The sequence below is a fragment of the Equus caballus genome, chromosome 8 (assembly GCF_041296265.1).
Source record: "Equus caballus isolate H_3958 breed thoroughbred chromosome 8, TB-T2T, whole genome shotgun sequence".
Classification (NCBI taxonomy): Eukaryota; Metazoa; Chordata; class Mammalia; order Perissodactyla; family Equidae; genus Equus; species Equus caballus.
In genome coordinates this window covers 83,446,848-83,468,001 of record NC_091691.1, presented here as the reverse complement: position 1 = coordinate 83,468,001, position 21,154 = coordinate 83,446,848, and the positions used below count along the sequence as shown (strand labels likewise).

Below are 21,154 nucleotides of genomic sequence, written 5' to 3'. Positions count from 1 at the left end.
AGGTATGCCTAATGTTACTTTGTACAATTTTCTTTATATTCCCTTTCAAACTCCAAAATTTATTCGTTTACTTCTCTTTTTGTTTCTCTCCCTTTAGAGAAACCAATTTAAAGTTCAGAATGTCACTTGAAATCACACACCAATATCTTCAAAGAGAAAATTCGTTGGCAACATTTGATGGTTTGTACAAACGTGTCTTACTTTGTATTAAATTTTAGTGGCTTGATTGAGTTCCTATTAATTAAAACCAGAAAATCTTTCATATGTGAGTACTTATGTAAATCATATCTTTTTTAAAGGTTTAATTGAATGTGAAGAACCCAATAACCGACTGGATAAATTTACAGGAACACTATCTTGGAGAAACGCAAGTTTTCCTTTGGATGCTGATAAAATTTTGTTACGTGGCTGTGTAATTAGGAACACCGATTTCTGCCATGGATTGGTCATTTTTGCAGGTACTTTCACGGTTTCTTGGGAAATTGATCTGATATCCACATTGAAGATTAAAGGAGGGGCTTAATTTTCTGTCCTTCCTCGAAACCAAAGGAAGAGTAATTTTATTGACATGCCAGTAAATTGATTTTTCCAATTGTTGATCGCATTAAATTTTCCATTTTTAGGTGCTGACACTAAAATAATGAAGAATAGTGGGAAAACCAGATTTAAAAGAACTAAAATTGATTACTTGATGAACTACATGGTTTATACGGTATTTGCTTTCTGTTTTGGTAGATGAGAAGCTAGATTGCTGTCTTTTACTCTAATTCTGTTGTATGTTTTTCTAATGGAAAGAAATCTTACATCTGTAGGCCAAATATGGAAATGCTTGAGGCATTCCAAGATTGGATGGGGGCAGAGTTCACTCATTTTTTCTCAGACATGCTGCATTTCTATTAGGAGAAGTTCCTTGGGAATGGAACTTCCAGTTGTAGGGTGCTCTGAGTAGTTGAGTATTTTGGTGCCTGGATTGACCAGTTGGAAAACCAGATTGCCTCAGATAAGTTAGTGGGATTGGGCTCCTGTGAGGTCCATGTAGGGTTGGTTTTACTGCTGTTAATTTTCCATAGGGATAGTTTTCTTAAAAGCAAACTTTTTTTTTTCCAACATATATTTTTAAGTCCAAATATAAGGCAGGTTTAAGTGTGTGTTGAGGGTCCCTAAGACCACCCCCAGGTTCGATGATTCCCTAGGAGCATGCACAGAAGTCAGTGTACAGTTGCACTCACACTTATGACTGATTATAGCTTATTACAAAGCAAGATCAGTGAAGGGCAAAGCGCGGAGGAAACCAGGTGCCAGCTGCCAAGAGTTCTCTTCCAATGAGGTCTCACACACAAGACATGCTTCATTCCCCTCACGACAATTTGTGACAGCCCATGTGAAGTGCTATCTGTACCAGGGAAGTTCACTGGAGACTCAGTGCCTGGGGTTTTTTTGGGGTTTGGTCATGTAGGCTCTGCCTGCCTGCCACGTACCGAAATCCCAGACTTTCTGAAGCATTGCAGGTGGTCAGCGTAAACCATGTTGATTTACACAACCGGTTGGGCACCATGAGCCATTCTTATCAGAGACTAAGAAATAAGGAATCAGGAAACCCTCCCAAAATCTAAGTTCCCAGACGCCAGCCAAGGGCCAACCTTGCAAGCAGGCCTTCTAAGGATAGCAGACCTGCCGTGTTAAATCTTCTACACCTACAGTGGCCCCAAATATTAGCCAGTCCTCAAATTTCCCAATGAGAATTAATTTTTTTTCAAGTGTTTAGTTTAATTTGAATACATAAACTTTTAGGGGCTTATAATACTGTAATTGCATATACATATTTTAGATCATATAAAAGCAATATACTAATTTAAGAAAAAACTCTTTTTTCCTGGTCTCACATTTTACAAAAACTTTATTGAAACTTTTCCCGTGCATCTTCCATGTCACTGTTGTGGTTATGACTAGAGCACTCACAAGGAGCTCATTGTCTCTCCTTCTGTGCCAAGTCATTTTGAAATATAGCACTTTTGGAATCTGTGTCCAGACATTTAAATCTGTCCCTGGAAATTTTATTCCTACCCACAAATACCCAAATACCACTAGGACAGTTGACTGTTTTATTCATTCCTTAAGTATATACTCATAATTTCCACAACAGAATACTTACTATATTGCTTCTTAAATGGTCTTAACCTTAAGTGATCATTAAACCTTCAGGAGGCCAGCCCAATGGCACAGCAGTTAAGTGCGCATGTTTCACTTCGGCAGCCCAGGGTTTGCAGGTTCGGATCCCAGGTGTGGACATCGCACCGTGTGGCAAGCCATGCTGTGGTAGGAGTCCCACATATAAAGTAGAGAAAAACGGGCACGGATGTTAGCTCAGGGCCAGTCTTCCTCAGAAAAAAGAGGAGGATTGGCTGATGTTAGCTCAGGGCTAATCTTCCTCGGAGGGGGGAAAAAACCCTTCAGGAATAATTACCCAAATCTGGGTGAAATTTCCTTGCCACCTTTTTAAAGAAATCATTTCCATCAAACATTTTCTATAAGCATCCCAATTCATCATTCTTTGCAATTGTTTCATGCTTAGGTAAGGTGTCTTCCCCAAACGGTATGTTATTATTCAAAGTAAGAGTGATTGAGAGAATGCCCTGTAATATGAGAATGTTTAAAGATTTGAATATAAGACTCTACTTTCTCTTCTGAAAGATAATTTTGGGAAGAAAACCGTATCGTATGTGTGGTGTGTGGGATAAGTCAATCCATCGTAGAAATCAAATAGACTTACAAAGTATTCTTATGGCACTGTTTTTATTTTAAGTGTGTTGTTTTTACAGCCTACTAAATTATTATAAACATGTGAAGTATTGAGTAGATTAACACCTATGAAATGCATGGGATTGGCAGTCCATCTTCACAATACACTTAAATGTCGTGTGTCTTCTAGATCTTTGTTGTTCTTATCCTGCTTTCTGCTGGACTTGCCATTGGCCATGCTTACTGGGAAGCTCAAGTTGGCAATTATTCTTGGTACCTCTATGATGGAGAAGACTCTACACCCTCCTACAGTGGATTCCTAAATTTCTGGGGCTACATCATTGTTCTAAACACACTGGTGCCCATCTCTCTCTATGTCAGGTAAGCCTGTCTTCTCGTTAGCCTTTTGCTTTAAGGGAAGAACACAGTACATTTTCCCAACTTGACGCCTTTGTTTCTAGCAATAATTGTTTCAAAGGTCCTAAGGAACAAGTAAGAAAAGAACTTCCATTTCAGAATTGAGGGTAATATAGGGAAAGGAAGTTAATATTTGCGTGTGTGCCCTGTGCAAGGCATGGCACTTCCTATCTCAACCTCTTTACAGATAAGACTACTGGAGTTCAGAGATCAAATGCTAGTCCTGTAGTCACTCTCTTGGTCAGATTCCTTCTCTCTGGGCTCCAAACCCCCAAGCTTCAGAAAGAGGCTGGGAGAAGGTAGAGATTTAGAATGTCAAGGGAAAACTTAGTGGTTTTCCCTTTCAGGAGCCTTCCTAACCTCTTAGGTGTCTTCCTTATTATCACCTGCCATACCCATTACTTTTAACTCATTAGGCTTCCTAGCCACTGCCTTGTAATGGGAATGCCACGCTCCCCACCCACCTTCAGCCTCTCAAAATGGTCTGTTTCTTATCTCAATCTCAAACACAATAAAGGAGTCAGGGTCATATCTCTTACAAATGGTAATCGCCTTGTTTTGTGATATTTCTTCTGTTTTTACTTTTTCTTTAATATCAAAGTTCACTGTCACCAGTCAATTGGGTTTTAGACCTTTGGGAGAGGGATCGTGCCTTGGAATACACTCAGCAGCCAGAGTCTGCTCTTGGTTCTAATAAGTAACAGCCCAGAGGCATACAGGGTAACATACACACCTGTAATTAGGAGCACTTACTTTATTTTAATTTTATTACGTGTGCATTTGTTTTATTTTTAATTTTATTACATGTAGTTGCTGTTATTCTTTTAACAAAACCCTGGAGAGCCATGTGTCTGCAGTTACGTAAAAAAAAAATGAGATGAGTTTTACCTTTGTTAAGAGAACTATTACACAGATTATTTTGTCCAAAACCATAAATATATGTCATAAAATAAGCTGTATATGTAGTTTTGAGTTTAAAAAGGTCATGACTGGGCCACCCCTACGGCCTAATGGTTAAGTTTGGCACACTTCTCTTCAGCGGCCTGGGTTTGTGGGTTCAGATCCTGGACGTGGACCTACACCACTTGTCAGCCATGCCGTGGCAACATCCCACATATAAAGTAGAAGAAAATTGGCACAGATGTTAGCTCACAGCTAATTTTCCTCAGAAAAAAAAAAAAAAATATATATATATATATATATAAATAAATAAAAAGGTCATGACATGTGACTAATATGATTTATTTCTCTTGGAAATAAAAGTCTTTTAAAAGCATAAGTTAGGTGAGGTCATTCCAGATAATATCCCTGCTTTGTTTTGAACCCTATAGTAGCTTTCCATCTCATTCAGCATAAATGCATCAAAGCCACACTATAACCCACAAGGCCTGGAGTGATCTGGTGCTCTGCCCTCCAACCCTGACCGTCACCTTCTGTACCTCCACCACCTCCCTGGGTTCCCACCACTCTAGCCTCCTTGATACTCCTCACTGGTGCCTGTGCCAGCCACAGGGCCTTTGTACCTGCTTTTCTTTCTGCCTGGAACATTCTTCCCTGCGTAGTTGCTCTTTCATTTCCTTCAGGTCCTTCAGGTCTCTGCTCCAGCACTACCCTATCACTTTGGCCTTTCCTGACTCTCTGTATTTTTTTAAAAATTATTTTATTGAGGTCATAATGGATTATAACATTGTGAAATTTCAGGTGTACATTATTATTTATCAGTTTCTGTATAGACTGCATTGTGCTCACCACCAATAGTCTAATTTTTATCTGTCACCATATATATGTGCCCCTTTACCCCTTTCGCCCACTCCCCAACCCCGTTCCCCTCTGGCAACCACTAATCTGTTCTCTTTGTCCATGTGTTAGTATATCTTCCACATATGAGTGAAATCATGGGTGTTTGTCTTTCTCTGTCTGGCTTATTTCGCTTAGCATAGTACCCTCTAGGTCCATCATGTTGTTGCAAATGGTACGATTCTGTCTTTTTTTTATGGCTGAGTAGTATTTCATTGTATATATATTGCCACATCTTCTTTTTCCATTCACCAGTTAGTGGACACTTGGGTTGCTTCCATGTCTTGGCTGTTGTGAATAATGCTGCAATGAACATAGGGGTGCATAAGTCTCCTTGAGTTGTTGATGTCAAGTTCTTTGGATAAATAGCCAGTAGTCAGATAGCTGGGTCATATGGTATTTCTATTTTCAATTTTTTGAGAAATCTCCATACTGTTTTTCATAGTGGTTACACCAGTTTGCATTCCCACCAACAATGTAAGAGAGTTTCCTTTTCTCCACATCCTCTCCAACATTTGTTGTTTTTCGTCTTGATGATTATCCCATTCTAACAGGTGTAAGGTGATATCTCGTAGTTTTGATTTGCATTTCCCTGATGATTAGTGATGTCGAACATCTTTTTATGTGTCTGTTGTCCATCTGCATATCTTCTTTGGAAAAATGTCTGTTATTATCCTCTGCCCATTTTTCTTTATCAGGTTGTTTGTTTTTTTGTTGTTGGGTTGTATGAATTCTTTATATATTTGGGAGATTAACCCCTTGTTAAATATTTGATTTGCAAATATTTTCTCCCAGTTGGTGGGTTGTCTTTTTGTTTTGTTCATGGTTTCCTTCACCATGCAGAAGATCTCTTGACTCGCTGTATCTTAAATGTCACTTCCATCCCTGTTGGTCTCCAGCCACCCTTACCCTGCTTTCATTTTCTGCAGAGAATTTTCACCCCTTGAGATAATATATATTGACTGGTCTATTTATTTGTCTCCATTAGCAGGTGACCTCCATGAGAGCAGGGATTTTGTCTGTTTTATTTACTGGTGTGTCCCCTGTACCTAGAATAGTGTCTGGTACGTAGTAGGCACTCAAGAAATATTTATGGGATGGGGGGAGGGAGTTATTTTTCCATCTGCTTGACTTGTTATAAAACTTATAACCTGTTATAAATTGGCCCATGTAACAGTTGCTGGATATGTCAACAGCTTCCTCAAAACTGAGACACATCACAGTTTTCAAATTGAGATGATCCTTTTAGAGTATCCTATTCTGGACATTCTAGAACCTTATAAGAATTTAGGGGAAAAAAATGCTTTTTCACAAGTGTGGAATCACAATTTAGGAGTTATTTGCCAAAAGCCCTTTGCCCTACTTGAGGGCACACGGGGGTCTGTAACCTCATGGACCCTCACTCCCTTTGCCCTGCGGTTGGGGGCAAAGGTGAACACGGCCGTTGCAGTTGTCCCTCGGTGCGATGGGGAATGAGAGAAAAGAGAGTAGCATTGCCACATTGTGCAGTGCCATCTGCAGTGTTACCATGTCACCTGTCCCACCGGGCTGTGTGTTCTGAATGTGGGGCACTGTGGCCATGGCCAGATGTGCTCAGGACTGAGAGGGAGACCACTGTGAGCAGGCGGCTTTGACCCTGAAGCTGAAGAGAGCTGTGTTTGGTCAGGAGAACCCAGAGGCTGGGCACGTGGGCCACCACATGGCTTGTCTCTGTAGATGAGCAGCTCGCTCTTGTACACGCAAGTGAGGATGGAATCCACTACCTGCCAATCATATGTGAGAACTCTCTTGAAAGTGATCTTTTGTCTTCCTAGTGTGGAAGTGATTCGTCTTGGACAGAGTTACTTCATAAACTGGGACCTGCAGATGTACTATCCTGAGAAGGACACGCCCGCAAAGGCAAGAACCACCACGCTGAATGAGCAGCTTGGGCAGATCCATTACATTTTCTCTGATAAGACAGGGACCCTCACACAGAATGTCATGACCTTTAAAAAGTGCTGCATCAACGGGCAAATATACGGTGAGTGGAAGTTGTTCCTCAGGCCTGGGGCATGCATGACCAGAGCTTGCTGTCCCAGAGTTGCTCATACGCTCCCAGTGCAGAGCCCTGGTGGTCATTCCGGGTTGAGTTCAGAAGCTGCATTGCTGGTGGCGTTGGGGACATATGCATGGGAGAGGTCAGCAGTCAGAAATAGGCACACGTTCCTCAAAAAATTAAACATAAAATCACTGTGTGATACAGCAATTCCACTTCTGGGTTGTATATCCAAAAGAATTGAAAGCAAGGACTCAGAGATATTTGTACACCCATGTTCATAGCAGCATTACTCGTAATAGCCAAAGTGTGGAAGCAACCCAAGTGTCCATCGACGGATGAATGGATAAAGACAATGTGTTATATCCATAGAAAGAAATATTACAAGACTATACTTTCAGGGATCATTTCTATAGTTTGTTACATAGCCTTAAAAAGAAAGGAAATTCTGGCACATGCTACAACACAGATGAACCTTGAGGGTATTATGCTAAGTGAAATAAGCCAGTCAGAAAAGAACAAATACTTGATGATTCCACTTACATGAGGTATCTAGAACAGTCTAATTTGTAGAGACTAAGTGGAATGGTGGTTGCCAGGGGCTGGGGGACAGAGAGGAATGGGGAGTTAGTGTTTAATGAGTACAGAGTTTTAATTTTACCAGATGAAAAGAGCTATGGAAGTGGACGGTGGTGATGGTTGCACAACAGTGTAATTATACTTAATGCCTCTGAATTCTGCACTTAAAAATGGTCAAGATGGTAAATTTTATGTTATGTATCTGTCACCACAGTTATTTTTAAAAAGTTGATTTCCATTCTAATATTCTGAAATGTGCTATATATTTATAAAAATATTACTGCCTTCAAATAGAGTGCTCCAACTTTTAAACAAAGACTTAATACCGTTTTTTTTAAAAAAGCTATAAGAACACCATATGCTTTCCACTTGTAGGAAACTTTATACTATGAACATCAACATGTTTTCACATAGTGAGCATCAGTGAGGAAGGTGGGACACTGGGAGGTTGAGGAAATGGTTCTCATGTGCGTGGCAGTCCATTCTGGGAGATGTAGAGCACTTCAAAGGACATGATTCTGGCCCCAGAGGAGAGTACAGTGTAGAGGGACACAGGTGCCAGTATTTGTGTCTCTTGACCAGGGGTCAACGAACTTTTTCTATAAAGAGCCAGATAGAAATATTTTAGTCTTTGCAGGCCATATAGGTCTGTATCAGATATTTTTTGTTAAGTCTTGTTTGTTTTTTGCAACTCTTGAAAAATGTAAAAACGCTTCTTATCTTGAGGGTTGTCCAGAAACAGGCTATGAGACCCACAGCACCACCACCAACACAGCAAGATGGGGAGGGACCTCTGGACACAGGTCGTGACTCAATCTGCTTTGTCCTGTCTGTTTTTCAGGAGACCATAGAGATGCTTCTCAAAATAATCATAGCAAAATAGAGGTGAGTCCTTTAACTTAAGGCATTGTTCGGGGTATGGATTAGTTTCGTAGGACTGCTGTAACAAATTACCACAAACTGGGTGGCTTAGAACAACAGAGATTTATTCTCGACAGTTCTGGAGGCTGGAAGTCTGAAATCAAAGTGTCAGCAGGGCCGTGCTCCCTCTGAAGGCTCTGGGGAGGAAGCCTTTCTTGCCTTTTCCAGCTTCTGGTGGTTGCCTGCAGTCCTTGGTGTTCCTTGGCTTGTAGACGCAACACTCAGATGTCTGCGTGTGTTGTCACATGTGTTCCCCCTGTGTGTCTGTGTCCAAGTTTCCCTCCTTTTATAAAGGTGCCAGTCATTGGATGGGGGCCCACCCTAATCCTCTATAACCTCATGTTAACTTGATTATATCTGCAAAGACCTTATTTCCAAGTAAAGTCATATTGACAGGTACCAGGGGTTAGGACTTCAACATATCTATTGTGGGGTGAGGGGACACAATTCAACCCACAACGGAGTGTCTTTTTGTTTTAAGACAGGTGTGAGCCTCTTGACTCTTAAGACTGTGTTAAAATCCTAAGGTGATTTTTGCATAAACACTTGGGATTTGTTAAGCCCAAACTGGGTTTTTAAATCACATTTTCTTTTCCTTCTCTACTTCTTTCAGCAAGTTGACTTTAGCTGGAATACATTTGCCGATGGGAAGTTTGCCTTTTACGACCATTATCTCATTGAGCAAATCCAGTCAGGGAAAGAGCCCGAAGTCCGGCAGTTCTTCTTCTTGCTCGCTGTTTGCCACACTGTCATGGTGGACAGAATTGATGGTGAGTGTTTCTCTGGCGTCTTTGACCTCGGAGACCAGTTTTTTAGTTTACAGGTGACTTGTGCTTGGGACTCAGGTGCATATAGAGTAGTAAGCATGACGAGTTTGTGTCACTTTCACTCAAGCACAGAATATTTGTGAGCACCTTTCACTGGGTGATAAATGGGATAGCAAAGTATGAAGCAAGATTTTGGTCTCTGAAAATTTACATCTTATTCATAGTTAGAGCTCCAGATGTGTTTATCGCTTTCTAAATGAAATCTTATCATTAAAAGAAATGGTTGACTCTTGAGTATAATAGAAGAAGCAAAATCTTCCCATGGTATCATTACTTAACATTTATTGAGAATGAAGAGTCAAACCTTATTTGGATCGTAAGTGGACTTTAAACTTGGATAATCTTTTCTACAAAATAATTTCAGAGAGAAACTTTTATTTTCTAGATTCAGGTATGTTCAGGGTTTGAAATAATACCAGCCAACGCCCAGGACTCCAAGGTGCCTTTTTCATTTGAAGGAGTATAATTAATGTGTGTTTGCATGGGAACAAGCAAAGCTGACTTGTAGGTCCCTTTGCAGAATTCTTAAATGTAGCTTGAGAGAGCTTTGTTACAAGTTTGTCCAGTGTCAACGAAAGCTGGTCCTTTGATCACAAATGAACATAATGATAAATTATATAGGTACACATATGCATTACAGAAGGAGCAAAAGGAACCTTTTTGGCATGTCTGTGACAAAGAGTAGTCTGCCTGTCCATTCCCCGCTTTAATCGGTGCAGAAGGTCCCTCTGTATTCTGATCCTGAGGTTTCATGTGTAGCAGGTATGAAATCTCCAGAGGAGTATGCATAAAAACTAAAAGTGTAGAAGCTGCATGTGATACGTTGCAGCAAGTATCAGAGAAACCCCTTCTCCAAGGATGAATCTAATGGTGCAGTAAAGCGAGAGAACAGCAGAATTCATATTGGGGGAGATATCTGGAAGGGGGAGCTATTAGCAGGCGAAGTGGGGGAAGATGGAAACAGATGATACTAGGTCACGAGAAACTGAAGCAGAGGTCAAAGTCTGTCTGACCAGCCAAGCACATTTTACTCATACAATAATGCTAAAGTATGATGTCTTCAGACAACTTGGTTTTCTTAGGTTTTGACTGATTAGTAAAATTATTCTACTTTTTCTTTGAGTTTGTGGTAGTGTTATTTTGAGAGCTACCCAGCCAACTTAGGCAAATGTACATTAATCTTCTGGTCTCTGTTTTCTTCTTTCCCCACTGGGATAATGGGAAGAGCCCTGGACTGTGTCCTGGAGATGGGCCATCCCAGTCGTTAGTTCCTCTCGTAACACATAGTACAGACCAGGGTCTTCTGTCTGAGCACCAACTTCCTCAGTGTTGCAAGAAGAAGGTTGCAGTTCAAAGTCCCTTCCAGCCCGCTATTGTGCAGCTCTTTGTCCCACTGTCCACTGCGGCACAGTGTTGTACATCCTGAGGAATCCTCCCTTACAATTGCTTATGATAGGCAATTGCTCTAGCCAATGAGAATGGGGACAAGTTAGAGTTCCCTGTGCAGGAAGTTAAAAGAGAAATTGGTTTGGGCTAAGATTCCCTTGGAAGGGACCTTGGCGATAACTCCTCCAAATTTTACAGATAAGGAAATTCAGACCCAGAAAACACAAGGACCTGCCTGAGCTCATACAGCAGGTTAAAATTCATTCTAGCTGAATCCTCCTTCCCCTCCTCCATGCTGGTGTGCCTTTGCTCTTGTGCTCTCATTTTCTCTCTTTTATAAGAATAACAGAGATTGGTGAGTCTTCAACAAGAGAGGCAAGGAAATCCTTTCCTATATGTTTCCATAAACATCTGATTAGTTGTACAATTTGTGTGGCCTGAATGTTGAGTACACGTGGAGGCACAATGGGGCTAGGTGTGGAGATGCTGCATTGGTTTTCTATTGCTCTGTAATGAATTACCACAGTGGTAATAAACTAGTTTAGTGGTAATAAAGTGGTTTAGTGGCTTAAAACACGCATTCATTAGTTTACAGTTCTCCACGTCGGAAGTCTGGGCATAGCTTGACTGGGTTCTCCGCTCAGGATCTCCCTAAAAGTCAGGCTCAGGCCATGTTCTCATCTAGAGCTCCGCATCCTCTTCCAAGCTCATACGGTTGTGGCAGGATGCAGTTCTCTGTGGTGGTAGGACTGAGGTCTCCGTTTCCTTGCTGGCTGTCAGCTGGGGCTGCTCTCTACTCCTAGTGACCTGGTGGTCTTCCTCTTTTCTTGCCACATGGTTGCCTCCGTCTTCAAAGCCAGTAGAGAATCTGCCTTCCATCAAACCCCTTTCATGCTTAGAATCTCCTTCCCCAGGAAGAGCCCCGTCTGTTTTAAGGACTGACCTAATTAGGTTGGGAACACCCAGATAATCTCCCTATCTTATGGTCAACTGATTTGGACCTTAATTACATCTGCAAAATCTCTTCCCAGCAGTACCTAGATTAGTGTTTGCTTCAATAGCTTGAAGAAGGTGTGTGTCCACCAGCCGGGGCAGGAACCTTGGGGCCATCTTAGACTCCTGCCTTCTGAAGAGGCCATGTGAGAGCAAAGTGTGAAATGCTTGGAGGCCTTCTCTTCACCTGAAGGTCTTTAAGTCGGAATGCACCATGATTAAAGAGCTATGTCTTAGTAGGTTGGAGCAGGGACACACTGGAGGTCAGTGAGGAAGCTGAGGGCCTGGATCAGGGTGGAGTCTTTGGGAAGGATGAGAAAGCCACAAATGTGGGAGACATTTGGCAAGTGATTTGAAGGGGGTGAGATGATTGAGGGGAAAAAGTGGTCAGAAAGGTAACTTGTTGTTTCAAGGCTGCTGACTAGAAGATGATCAGCCAGAGGAAGCTATGGAATCGGGATAATGAGAGATGGGATTTGTGGCTTGAGCATCATCTTTATTTGCATCAGTTTCATGATCCACAGATTAGTCCGTAAAAGAAAAGAAGGTCTCTCTGGTTGCCTCTAAGTGTGCCATAAATAAAGAGTTTTCTCCAGAAATTGTTTCAGAGGCTCCTTTTTTAGTCCAGGTCTCTCCCTGCAGACATCAAGTTGGAGTTTGGACCAGGTCTCTGAAGCTCCTCCCATCTCTATTGGTCTGCGATTCTGTGATTCCATTACTAGAATAAAATGGAGAGATTTTCTTTTGATGGTAAAAATATCAGTGTTTGCTCCAGATATGATTGTCTTACTCATGAGAACTTGACCACCTTTATCATTTTGTTTCTTTTTTCTGTTGGAAATAACTTTGCCGTCAGTATGATGTAACATATCTGTGTGCCAGCTAAACCTGCTGAAGGGAGGGGATTGTGTTCTCCCTGCTGCTTGGTTAGCGCTGGTTAAATATTTTGCCTTCTGGCAGTGTGTGTGTTTGTAGAATGGCTGGATTTAGCAAGTAATTCGTAACTTCTGGTGTATGACTTTCTGGGTGAACAAATAGAGAAGCTAAAATGTCATCTTTAATTACTAATTTCTTAATTAGCCATTCTTAATTGGGAAGTGATTAATACTGACTTAATTAGAGTGAACCGTCTGAGCGGGTACATGAAGGAAGGGGGGGGGATCACCCTGGAGCATCCTCCCCTTCCATGGAAACCTGATGGTATAAAAAGCTGCCCATCCATCCATGGTCTGCATCCTGCTCAAACCATGGTGGAAAATTAAATGCGTTTTTCTGTGAAAATTCACCTGACCGTAGAAATACCTTTCTTTCCACTTCGAGACAGAAGAACTAGATTGGAAAAATAGAACATTTTGGCTGAGCAGAGGGTTTTTTTAAAAAACATTTTACTGATATACAACATGTGTACAGAGACAAGCATATAGTTCAATGGATTTTCACACACCGAATACTCCCGTGTCATGAGTACCCAGATTTTTAAAAACAACATTATCAATCCACTAGGAGTGCCTTTTCTGTTCTCCTTTAGTCATTGCCCCTCCAAAGGTAACTATAATTAGAAATAAAACATTGACGTTTAAGCTAACTTTGAACAGAATAGGTTAGCTTTGTTGGTTTGATGTTCTGTATAAATGGAACCATGTACTTGCGTGTCTGGCTTACTGAACATTGTGAGATTTATGCCTATTATTGAAATGTACTTGTGACTAGAAGGCAGTTTTCCATTATCCAGCTTTTAAAACATCAAACTATTGAACAGATTGATGAATTATGAGTTGGTTTTTTTAATATGAAAATATAGCGAAGGTGAAGTAAACATACTCTTCTAGAGGGAAGAGAAACTGGTACAACCCTTTTGGAAAACAAATGAGTAATATGTAACTAATAGGCTTAAAAATTATCAGTATTCTCTTGCTCATATTTCCCTACTAGGAAGCTATCCTTAGAAAATAAAGACAGGAGAACCTTTACACACATACAAAATGGTTATTACAATGTTATTGTTGAGGACAAAAAATTTTGGAAATAAACTAAGTGTCTGTACCAGGAAATGGTGATATGATATGTTTACTTTCTTTAAAATAATGTTTAGAGAGAATTTTGAAAGCTATGGCAACATGCTCGAAATATAATGTTAAAATAATCAGACTGTAGATGTATATTCAGTGTGATAGACACTCTTACAGAAATGGGCTTTTTCTAAAGGACTGGATGGGATTATAACAACATGTCAATAGTGGTGTTTTTCCTTTGGATGATGGGATTATGGGAATTGTTTTCCTGTTCTTGGATATTTATTTTTAACTTCTAGTTTATATTACTCTTTATAATTAGAAATAACACTGTAAACTTTAAAAAGTGTTAGTGGTGGCATACGCCTTCAGAATCAGTGACTCAGGGGCTGGCGCCGTGGCCGAGTGGTTAGGTTTGTGCGCTCCACTTCAGTGGTCCAGGGTTTCACCAGTTTGAATCCTGGGCGTGGACATAGCACCACTCATCAGGCCTTGCTGAGGCGGCGTCCAACATGCCACAGCTAGAAGGACGTACAATTAAAATATATACAACTATGTACTGGGGGCTTTGGGGAGAAAAAGGAAAAAATTAAAATCTTAAAAAAAATTATTTAAAAAAAAAGAATCAATGACTTGTTTTCTTGGGGATGTTTTGGGCTTTGTGAGACATCCTCATCCCCCATGTAAATGAAGCTCAGTGGTGAACTCTTGGTGGTGACCTCTGCTGTTGTCCTTACAGCTTTTCTGGTTCTTTCTCCTGCTTCTTTTGTTAGGTCAGCTCAACTACCAGGCGGCCTCCCCTGACGAAGGCGCCCTCGTAAGCGCCGCCAGGAACTTCGGCTTTACCTTCCTGGCCAGGACCCAGAACACCATCACCATCAGTGAGATGGGCACTGAGAAGACCTACAGTGTTCTCGCCATTTTAGACTTCAACAGTGACCGGAAGCGGATGTCTATAATTGGTAGGTCTCCCTCAGAGTATGTCTGTGAATCATTTCATTCATTTAGATGCTGCCTTTCGCATATTTTATTTAGTGATGCCAGGGTAAAGGAGGCGATGAATGAACCACTTGGCTCCTGGAAGATTTCCACAGACTTATTGAAACTAGTGTTTTCTTTCCTTCATTCTGCGCGATATCTGTCGCTCAAAGGGACAACTGCAGTCTCTGAATCTTGCAGATGTTGACGTCCTTCAACAACATGGGCTGCCAGCTGCTGAATCTGGGGTGGCAGCAGAGTGGGTGGTAGACCCACAACATGTGCTTTTATTTTGTGAGCCCCCCTGAGCACCTCTGTTCTACACTCGATGTCAGACAAGGCAGTATGCAGCAGGAGAGGAGTTCTGAGAAAAGTTAAGGCTGTGCTTGCGAATCAAAATCGTACCTCCGGTCCAGGCACGTTACAACAGGCCACCAAGCGGAGATGATGATCTCTTCCTAATACTGAATTGTTTTAAGTTCACAATTTGAAATAATTTCAAACTTACAGAAAAATTGCAAGAATGATTTAAAGAACTCCTGTATATTCTTCCATATCCACCCATTAGCCTTGGCCACATACTCTTTGCCCTTTTCATCATATACAGGTTCTTGTTTTCTGAACCATTTGCGAATAAATTGCAGATCTAATGTCCCTTCCCCTAAATAGTAGATGTTTCCTAAGAACAGGAACAGTCACTTCTATATACAATGTGATGATCAGAATCAGAAGATTTAACATGGTACATCATTATTATATAATCTATAGAACATTTTTCAAATTTTACCAGGAATTTTTTTTTCTTTCTATTTTCTGGTTCAGGATCCAACTCAAGATTACACATTGCATTACATGATCAATACATGATCAATACATGATCAATACATGCCTGGGACAGTTCCTCAGCAGGGTTTTGATCTTTCATACTTTGACGTTTTTGAAAAGCACAGGCCGGTTATTTTGTGTCAAGTCCCTCAATTTGGATTTGTCCGATGTTCCCTCATGATTAGACTCAGGTGATACATTATTGGCAGGATGAGCACAGAGATGAGGCTGCATTCTCCCCAGCACATCGCATCAGAAGGCTCACCATCATTGGCCATGTTAGCTTTGATCACTCAGTTAGGTGGTGTCCACAAGATTTCTCCGCTGTGAGATTGAATTTTTAACCAATAAAAATATACATGTTTCAAATACGTGGAGAAAGAGATCAGACTAAGGGTTACCAGAGGGGAAAGGGGCTGAGGGGTGGGAATAAGGGATAAAGGTGTACATATATATGGTGACAGACAAATAACAATGTACAACTGAAATTTCACAGTGTTATAAATTACTATGACTTCAATAAAAATAAAATAAAATAAATATGTATGTTTAACTGTCTACTGAACTCTGAGTAGGCTCATTTTACTGAGCACTTTCCGTGTGGCTAGCACTGATCTAGGTTGATTATCATGCCTGGCATCTCTGTGGGAGAACTTAAAATCTCGTTAGCTATGAGGCACATACTATAGTTAAGTTACTGCACAGATCAAACAATCCAAGAAAATGTTCACAAGGAGACATGTGATGGTCTGAATATTAAAGGCAGTGTGTTATGGGTTTATAGGTAAGAAAGATTCCTGTGGCGGGGACAAAGAAGGCTGCATGGAAGAGAGTAACTAGCACAGGGCGTGGCACACAATAGGGAGTCAGTAAGTATTTGCTGAAAGAATAAGTCAAGATATGAGCAGACAGGAAATCTTTTCATATTTATTTCACTATCACGTCATATGTAGATACTGGCTTACCAGCTTTGTCGAGAGCAAAGTTTTTCTAGGTGCATTGATGATCTTAAACTAATAGTGAATTATTTGCATAGTAACACTTAATTAACTTGTTAAATGTAATTTTCTATTAAGAAATCAAACCTAACTTTATTGTTTGCTTTTCCTTCTCTTGCTACTAGTAAGAACCCCAGAAGGCAATATCAGGCTTTATTGTAAAGGGGCTGACACTGTAATTTATGAACGGTTACATCAAATGAATCCTACAAAGCAAGAGACACAGGATGCCCTGGATGTAAGTCTCACTTTCACTCTTTGTGCCACAGATTCCAGACTCACTTTCTGGTACTATCTCTTAATCTCGAGTGAAAGCTTTGTGTTAACTGTTGACCCCTCCCTTGTCCTGAGGCAGTTGAATGGAAAGAGCACCAAAGTAGGAATATGGCAGGCTGGTTCTGGTTCTGGTTCTGCCCCTGCCTTCACATGCCCTTTCCCAGCATCCCAGGTTGGCAGGATCTGCAGGACTGGTCCAGAGGAATGACTGGTCTCTCTTCCAGTGACCTTGAGCAAGCTACATAACCATACTGTGCTGTAGTCTTAATATTTGTGTCACTCCCAAGAATTCCACCAACCTCCTAGTATATAGTGAAGGAAAGAAAGCATATTCATATATGACAGGGCGCGACAAAGCAATGCATTGGACGGTTGAGTTCTGATACCTTTGCTAGTGAATCACTTTGGTCTTCATTACTTCAAACTTGTTATTTTAGGGACCTGTATGTACTTAGTCCAAGGATATTGCAATTACTCAGAATATTTCTGGAAATTTCCCTTTTGGAATTGCCTACCATTCCTCCTATTGTTTTGGTTCACTATAATGATGGCAGTGAAGTATAGTGGATATCCATCTGGCCTGGTGTCCCAGTTCTGCCTCTTTGCTTGTTTTGTGCCCTTGAGGGACATGGTTGTTGTCTCAGATGAATCATTAATTGCCTGTGTGAAAGAGGAAGAGGATAATTCCTATCCTGGAGGGTTGTTGCAAGGGAAAGCATCTTGTACAGTTTCCAGGACTTAGTAGATGCTTAGTAAAGGGTGGTTTCTTCCCTTCACTTTAAGCAGCTGATTGAGTTTTGAGGCCAGCAAACCTTCTTCAGAAAGAACCCTGACGAATTTGCTGTTTACTAAGTGTGGGGTCACATTTTAGGGTTATATATGTTGCTGAAGCAGTTACAATGGATAATTTCTCATGAGGATATGAACTGTGGCAGTCTAATCAAATACATGCAGAACCTTCCAAAGAATCTTTGAAAGTGAACGTGTAGTTGGGTGAACCAGTTCTACCATCTTGGCTAAACAAGATATGATTGTAAAGTAATAAAACATATTTACTGGTTTATAGTTAAGTGATTTAAAATGGCTTAAATCTGTTCATCGTGATTAAATTTCCCAGAGACTCTTTTTAATTAAAATGTTTGATCTCAGCTTTGACAGTGGCTCATGTATTTCAGAATTGGCTTGAGGAAATAATACTTGGTTGAGAGTTCATAGTTGATTGGACTTATAACACAGTTTGTGAGAACAAATTATAGTTGTCTGTGTTTACAATGTCATTACACTCCAAGGCAGCTCCCTTCATCTGTTATTTTAAGAGAAAAAGGTTTTCTTCACTTTAGTGACTTGATTTAGAAGAAAGGCCTACTTACCCTTTTAACTAATTTGGGAACTGTAAATACGCTCCTACGATCCTCAGAATATTTAAGAAAACAAAGTATTTGTTTAATCTCCTCTACAGAATGTATTTGTACAGAATTCATCATCTTTCACAGTCTCTTTTTTTTTAAATTCTCTTACTGTATTACTTCAAATTAAGATTTCAAACTTGATGTTGAATTACATAAAATTAACTCTTCGTTGGGTGGATGGATTGTCTTTTAAATAAAACAGATCTTTGCAAGTGAGACTCTTCGAACCCTGTGCCTTTGCTACAAGGAAATTGAAGAAAGAGAATTTGAAGAATGGAATAAAAAGTTTGTGGCTGCCAGCTTAGCCTCAACTAACCGGGATGAAGCTCTGGATAAAGTGTATGAGGAGATTGAAAAAGACTTAATTGTGAGTTTTAACCTTTGTAACTTTTTCCTTGATATTCTAACCAGAATTGGAAATTTTATTGTTTTATCACAGTTTTGATCTCATGCTTGAAAGATAATTCTAACTTCAGCATTTGAAATTGGTACAGTGGAACTAGGTCATTAGAATTCTTTTTTTTGTTTGTTTTTTTGAGGAAGATTAGCCCTGAACTAACATCTGCTGCCAATCCTCCTCTTTTTGCTGAGGAAGACTGGCCCTGAGCTAACATCTGTGCCCATCCCTCCTCCTCTACTTTACATGTGGGACGCCTGCCACAGCATGGCTTGCCAAGCGGTGCCATGTCCGCACCCAGGATCCAAACTGGTGAACCCCGGGCCACTGAAGCAGAACGTGCGCACTTAACCACTGTGCCACCGGGCCAGCCCCTAGAATTCCTTTTTGTTCAACAAGCAAAATAGAAGTTGCCATTATGAGAAACCAAAAGACAGAAAACATGATTCTGATTTTTATGATTAAGTGGTTTTTATATCACTTATTAAAATTCATTATGATTTTTACATAGCAAACCAGCATATGCTTATTACATTGTGAGAATTACTGAAACAATTTATATTTTGCAAAATCTTGAAACAAAAAAAATATACCGTTGGTAAATGAAGTTTTTCAAAGTTTAATACTTATTGCTTGTAGAGTTAAAATTAATGGGAAATGTTCAACAAATAGCTACTTTTCACTTTCAGCAAGAGAAATTGGCTTATGTTCGAGTAAAGTAGCATATATACAGTGCAAGTGTGTTTTTAACGTCCTTGATTTTGTACTTCCATTTTTGTCTTGGTAAATTACTTTAAGAAAAAAGTTCGGGGCTATTTTAGCTTGTAGTGAGCATGAAACACGGCAGCCTTCCCCGTCAATGCCGGCCGTCGGCCCCCATAGAACACCAACTGGGCCATGTAATTAGCCCTTCTTCCTTTGGTAGGTTGGCAGACTGAAATTGTGGAACATTTTTGGGTTATTTGCTAATTCCTTTTTTTAAATATACATTCCAGCTGTTGGGAGCTACAGCTATTGAAGACAAGCTACAGGATGGAGTCCCAGAAACCATTTCAAAACTTGGAAAAGCTGACGTTAAGATCTGGGTACTTACTGGAGACAAAAAGGGTAATCCATTGTGTAGGGAATCATATCTGTTCACCGACAAATATTCATAGCTCCTGTCTCCCTTGCCCAGGATGACCTTCTCAGACTTCCAACTTGTGCAAACGCTATCCATTTCTTTGAGACGAGACACTCTCCCTAAGAAGCCCTTCTCTGTTATTCCAGCCCGCCCTGACTGCATCCTTCCCCAAACCCCCTCCGGAGCAGAGTTTATTCCTTTTAATTGAGCTCCTGGTCGCATCTTTCTGGTTGTGATTAGTCGTCTTCTCCAGCCAGACATGGGCTCTGTCCTGAAGGGCCATCCTTCCCGTCCCTTCTGCCTCCCCAGCACTGTGCCATTTCTTGGGCATAGAGCAGAACAATACCAAATGCTGGACGACAACTTTTGTTTTCTTGCCCATTTTATTCGTTGAAAATTATAATTAAAATTTTATACCCAAGGGAAGATTTTAATTTTTTAAGTTTAGAACTCAACAAGGAGTTGTTTGGCATTGATACTTTATGCCACAAGCCACCCATGGGAAACCAGAGAATTTCTCTTACTCTGACTGACATTGTTAGTAGGTTACACACTCTGATAAGCTTAGGAAATCCTGACTTTAGACAAATACCAGTGGGTGGTGATGGAAAAAGAGAAAACATCTCCAGTAGGAGCCCCATGTGAGGGCTTATGGAAGTGGTTATCCTTTTTTTCCCTTGGAATGGAATGATTAAACCACAGGAACTAAATGTGTTTACTATTTCAATGGATTTATTAAATAACCAGTTTATGTATTTGATATTGTAGCACATTTCACTATTGAAAACATCTCAAACCAGACTTTGACTTACACTTATTTTATTACAGAGAAAGGGATTTTTTTTCTTTATGTGATTTCTATACCTTGCTATAAAAAACAAGCATGTTTGAATCTGGCTATTTCATTAATAGAAAAAAAATCATCATTACTAGGTAAAGTTGATTATTAAATTCATCAGTCATAACAACATTTGACTTAATTTTTTTCTGTTGTAGAAACTGCTGAAAATATAGGATTTGCTTGTGAGCTTCTCACTGAAGACACCACTATCTACTATGGGGAAGATATAAGGTACGTAAAGGGCCTGCTGTGGCGGAATATGTTGTGTCTTATTTTTATAAAGGCATGGCTGGATGCGGTAGACACAGCGCATGTGGAGAAGCGGACGCTAGAATGTCACTTTCGTTTCCTCTGATTTCAATGAAGCGAGAGAACAATAGGCAGTTCTTAGTTACCATGGTTTGGCCTTATTTTGAGCAAATCTTAGTTTTAGGGAAACTGGGGGCTTTTATTGGCCCTTCAGGGGCCATTTTTCTCTGTTAAAAGCCCTCAGTGCTTGTCTGCTGAAAAAGGAATTGGGCCTGAGACATCACTAACAAATTAATATGAATTATATTCATGTATTGCCTTTTCTGGGAATTTTAACTTTTGAAAGGAA

General features: G+C 40.3%; 1 protein-coding gene and 1 pseudogene across 3 annotated transcripts in view; both read left to right on the top strand.

The window, feature by feature from the left end:
• ATP8B1 (ATPase phospholipid transporting 8B1) overlaps positions 1 to 21,154 on the top strand; it is a 111,532-nt gene that overhangs the window by 74,546 nt on the left and 15,832 nt on the right. For all 3 annotated transcript variants that reach the window (XM_023647868.2, XM_070275741.1, XM_023647869.2), the window contains 12 exons: positions 98 to 180; positions 300 to 458; positions 624 to 712; positions 2,930 to 3,120; positions 6,768 to 6,976; positions 8,412 to 8,455; positions 9,105 to 9,261; positions 14,483 to 14,671; positions 16,636 to 16,748; positions 18,398 to 18,562; positions 19,588 to 19,699; positions 20,712 to 20,787. In XM_023647868.2, the coding sequence (XP_023503636.2) occupies positions 98 to 180; positions 300 to 458; positions 624 to 712; positions 2,930 to 3,120; positions 6,768 to 6,976; positions 8,412 to 8,455; positions 9,105 to 9,261; positions 14,483 to 14,671; positions 16,636 to 16,748; positions 18,398 to 18,562; positions 19,588 to 19,699; positions 20,712 to 20,787 (1,587 nt within the window). The remainder of the gene's footprint in view (positions 1 to 97; positions 181 to 299; positions 459 to 623; positions 713 to 2,929; positions 3,121 to 6,767; positions 6,977 to 8,411; positions 8,456 to 9,104; positions 9,262 to 14,482; positions 14,672 to 16,635; positions 16,749 to 18,397; positions 18,563 to 19,587; positions 19,700 to 20,711; positions 20,788 to 21,154) is intronic.
• Positions 7,377 to 7,562, top strand: LOC111774839 (small nucleolar RNA U3; annotated as a pseudogene).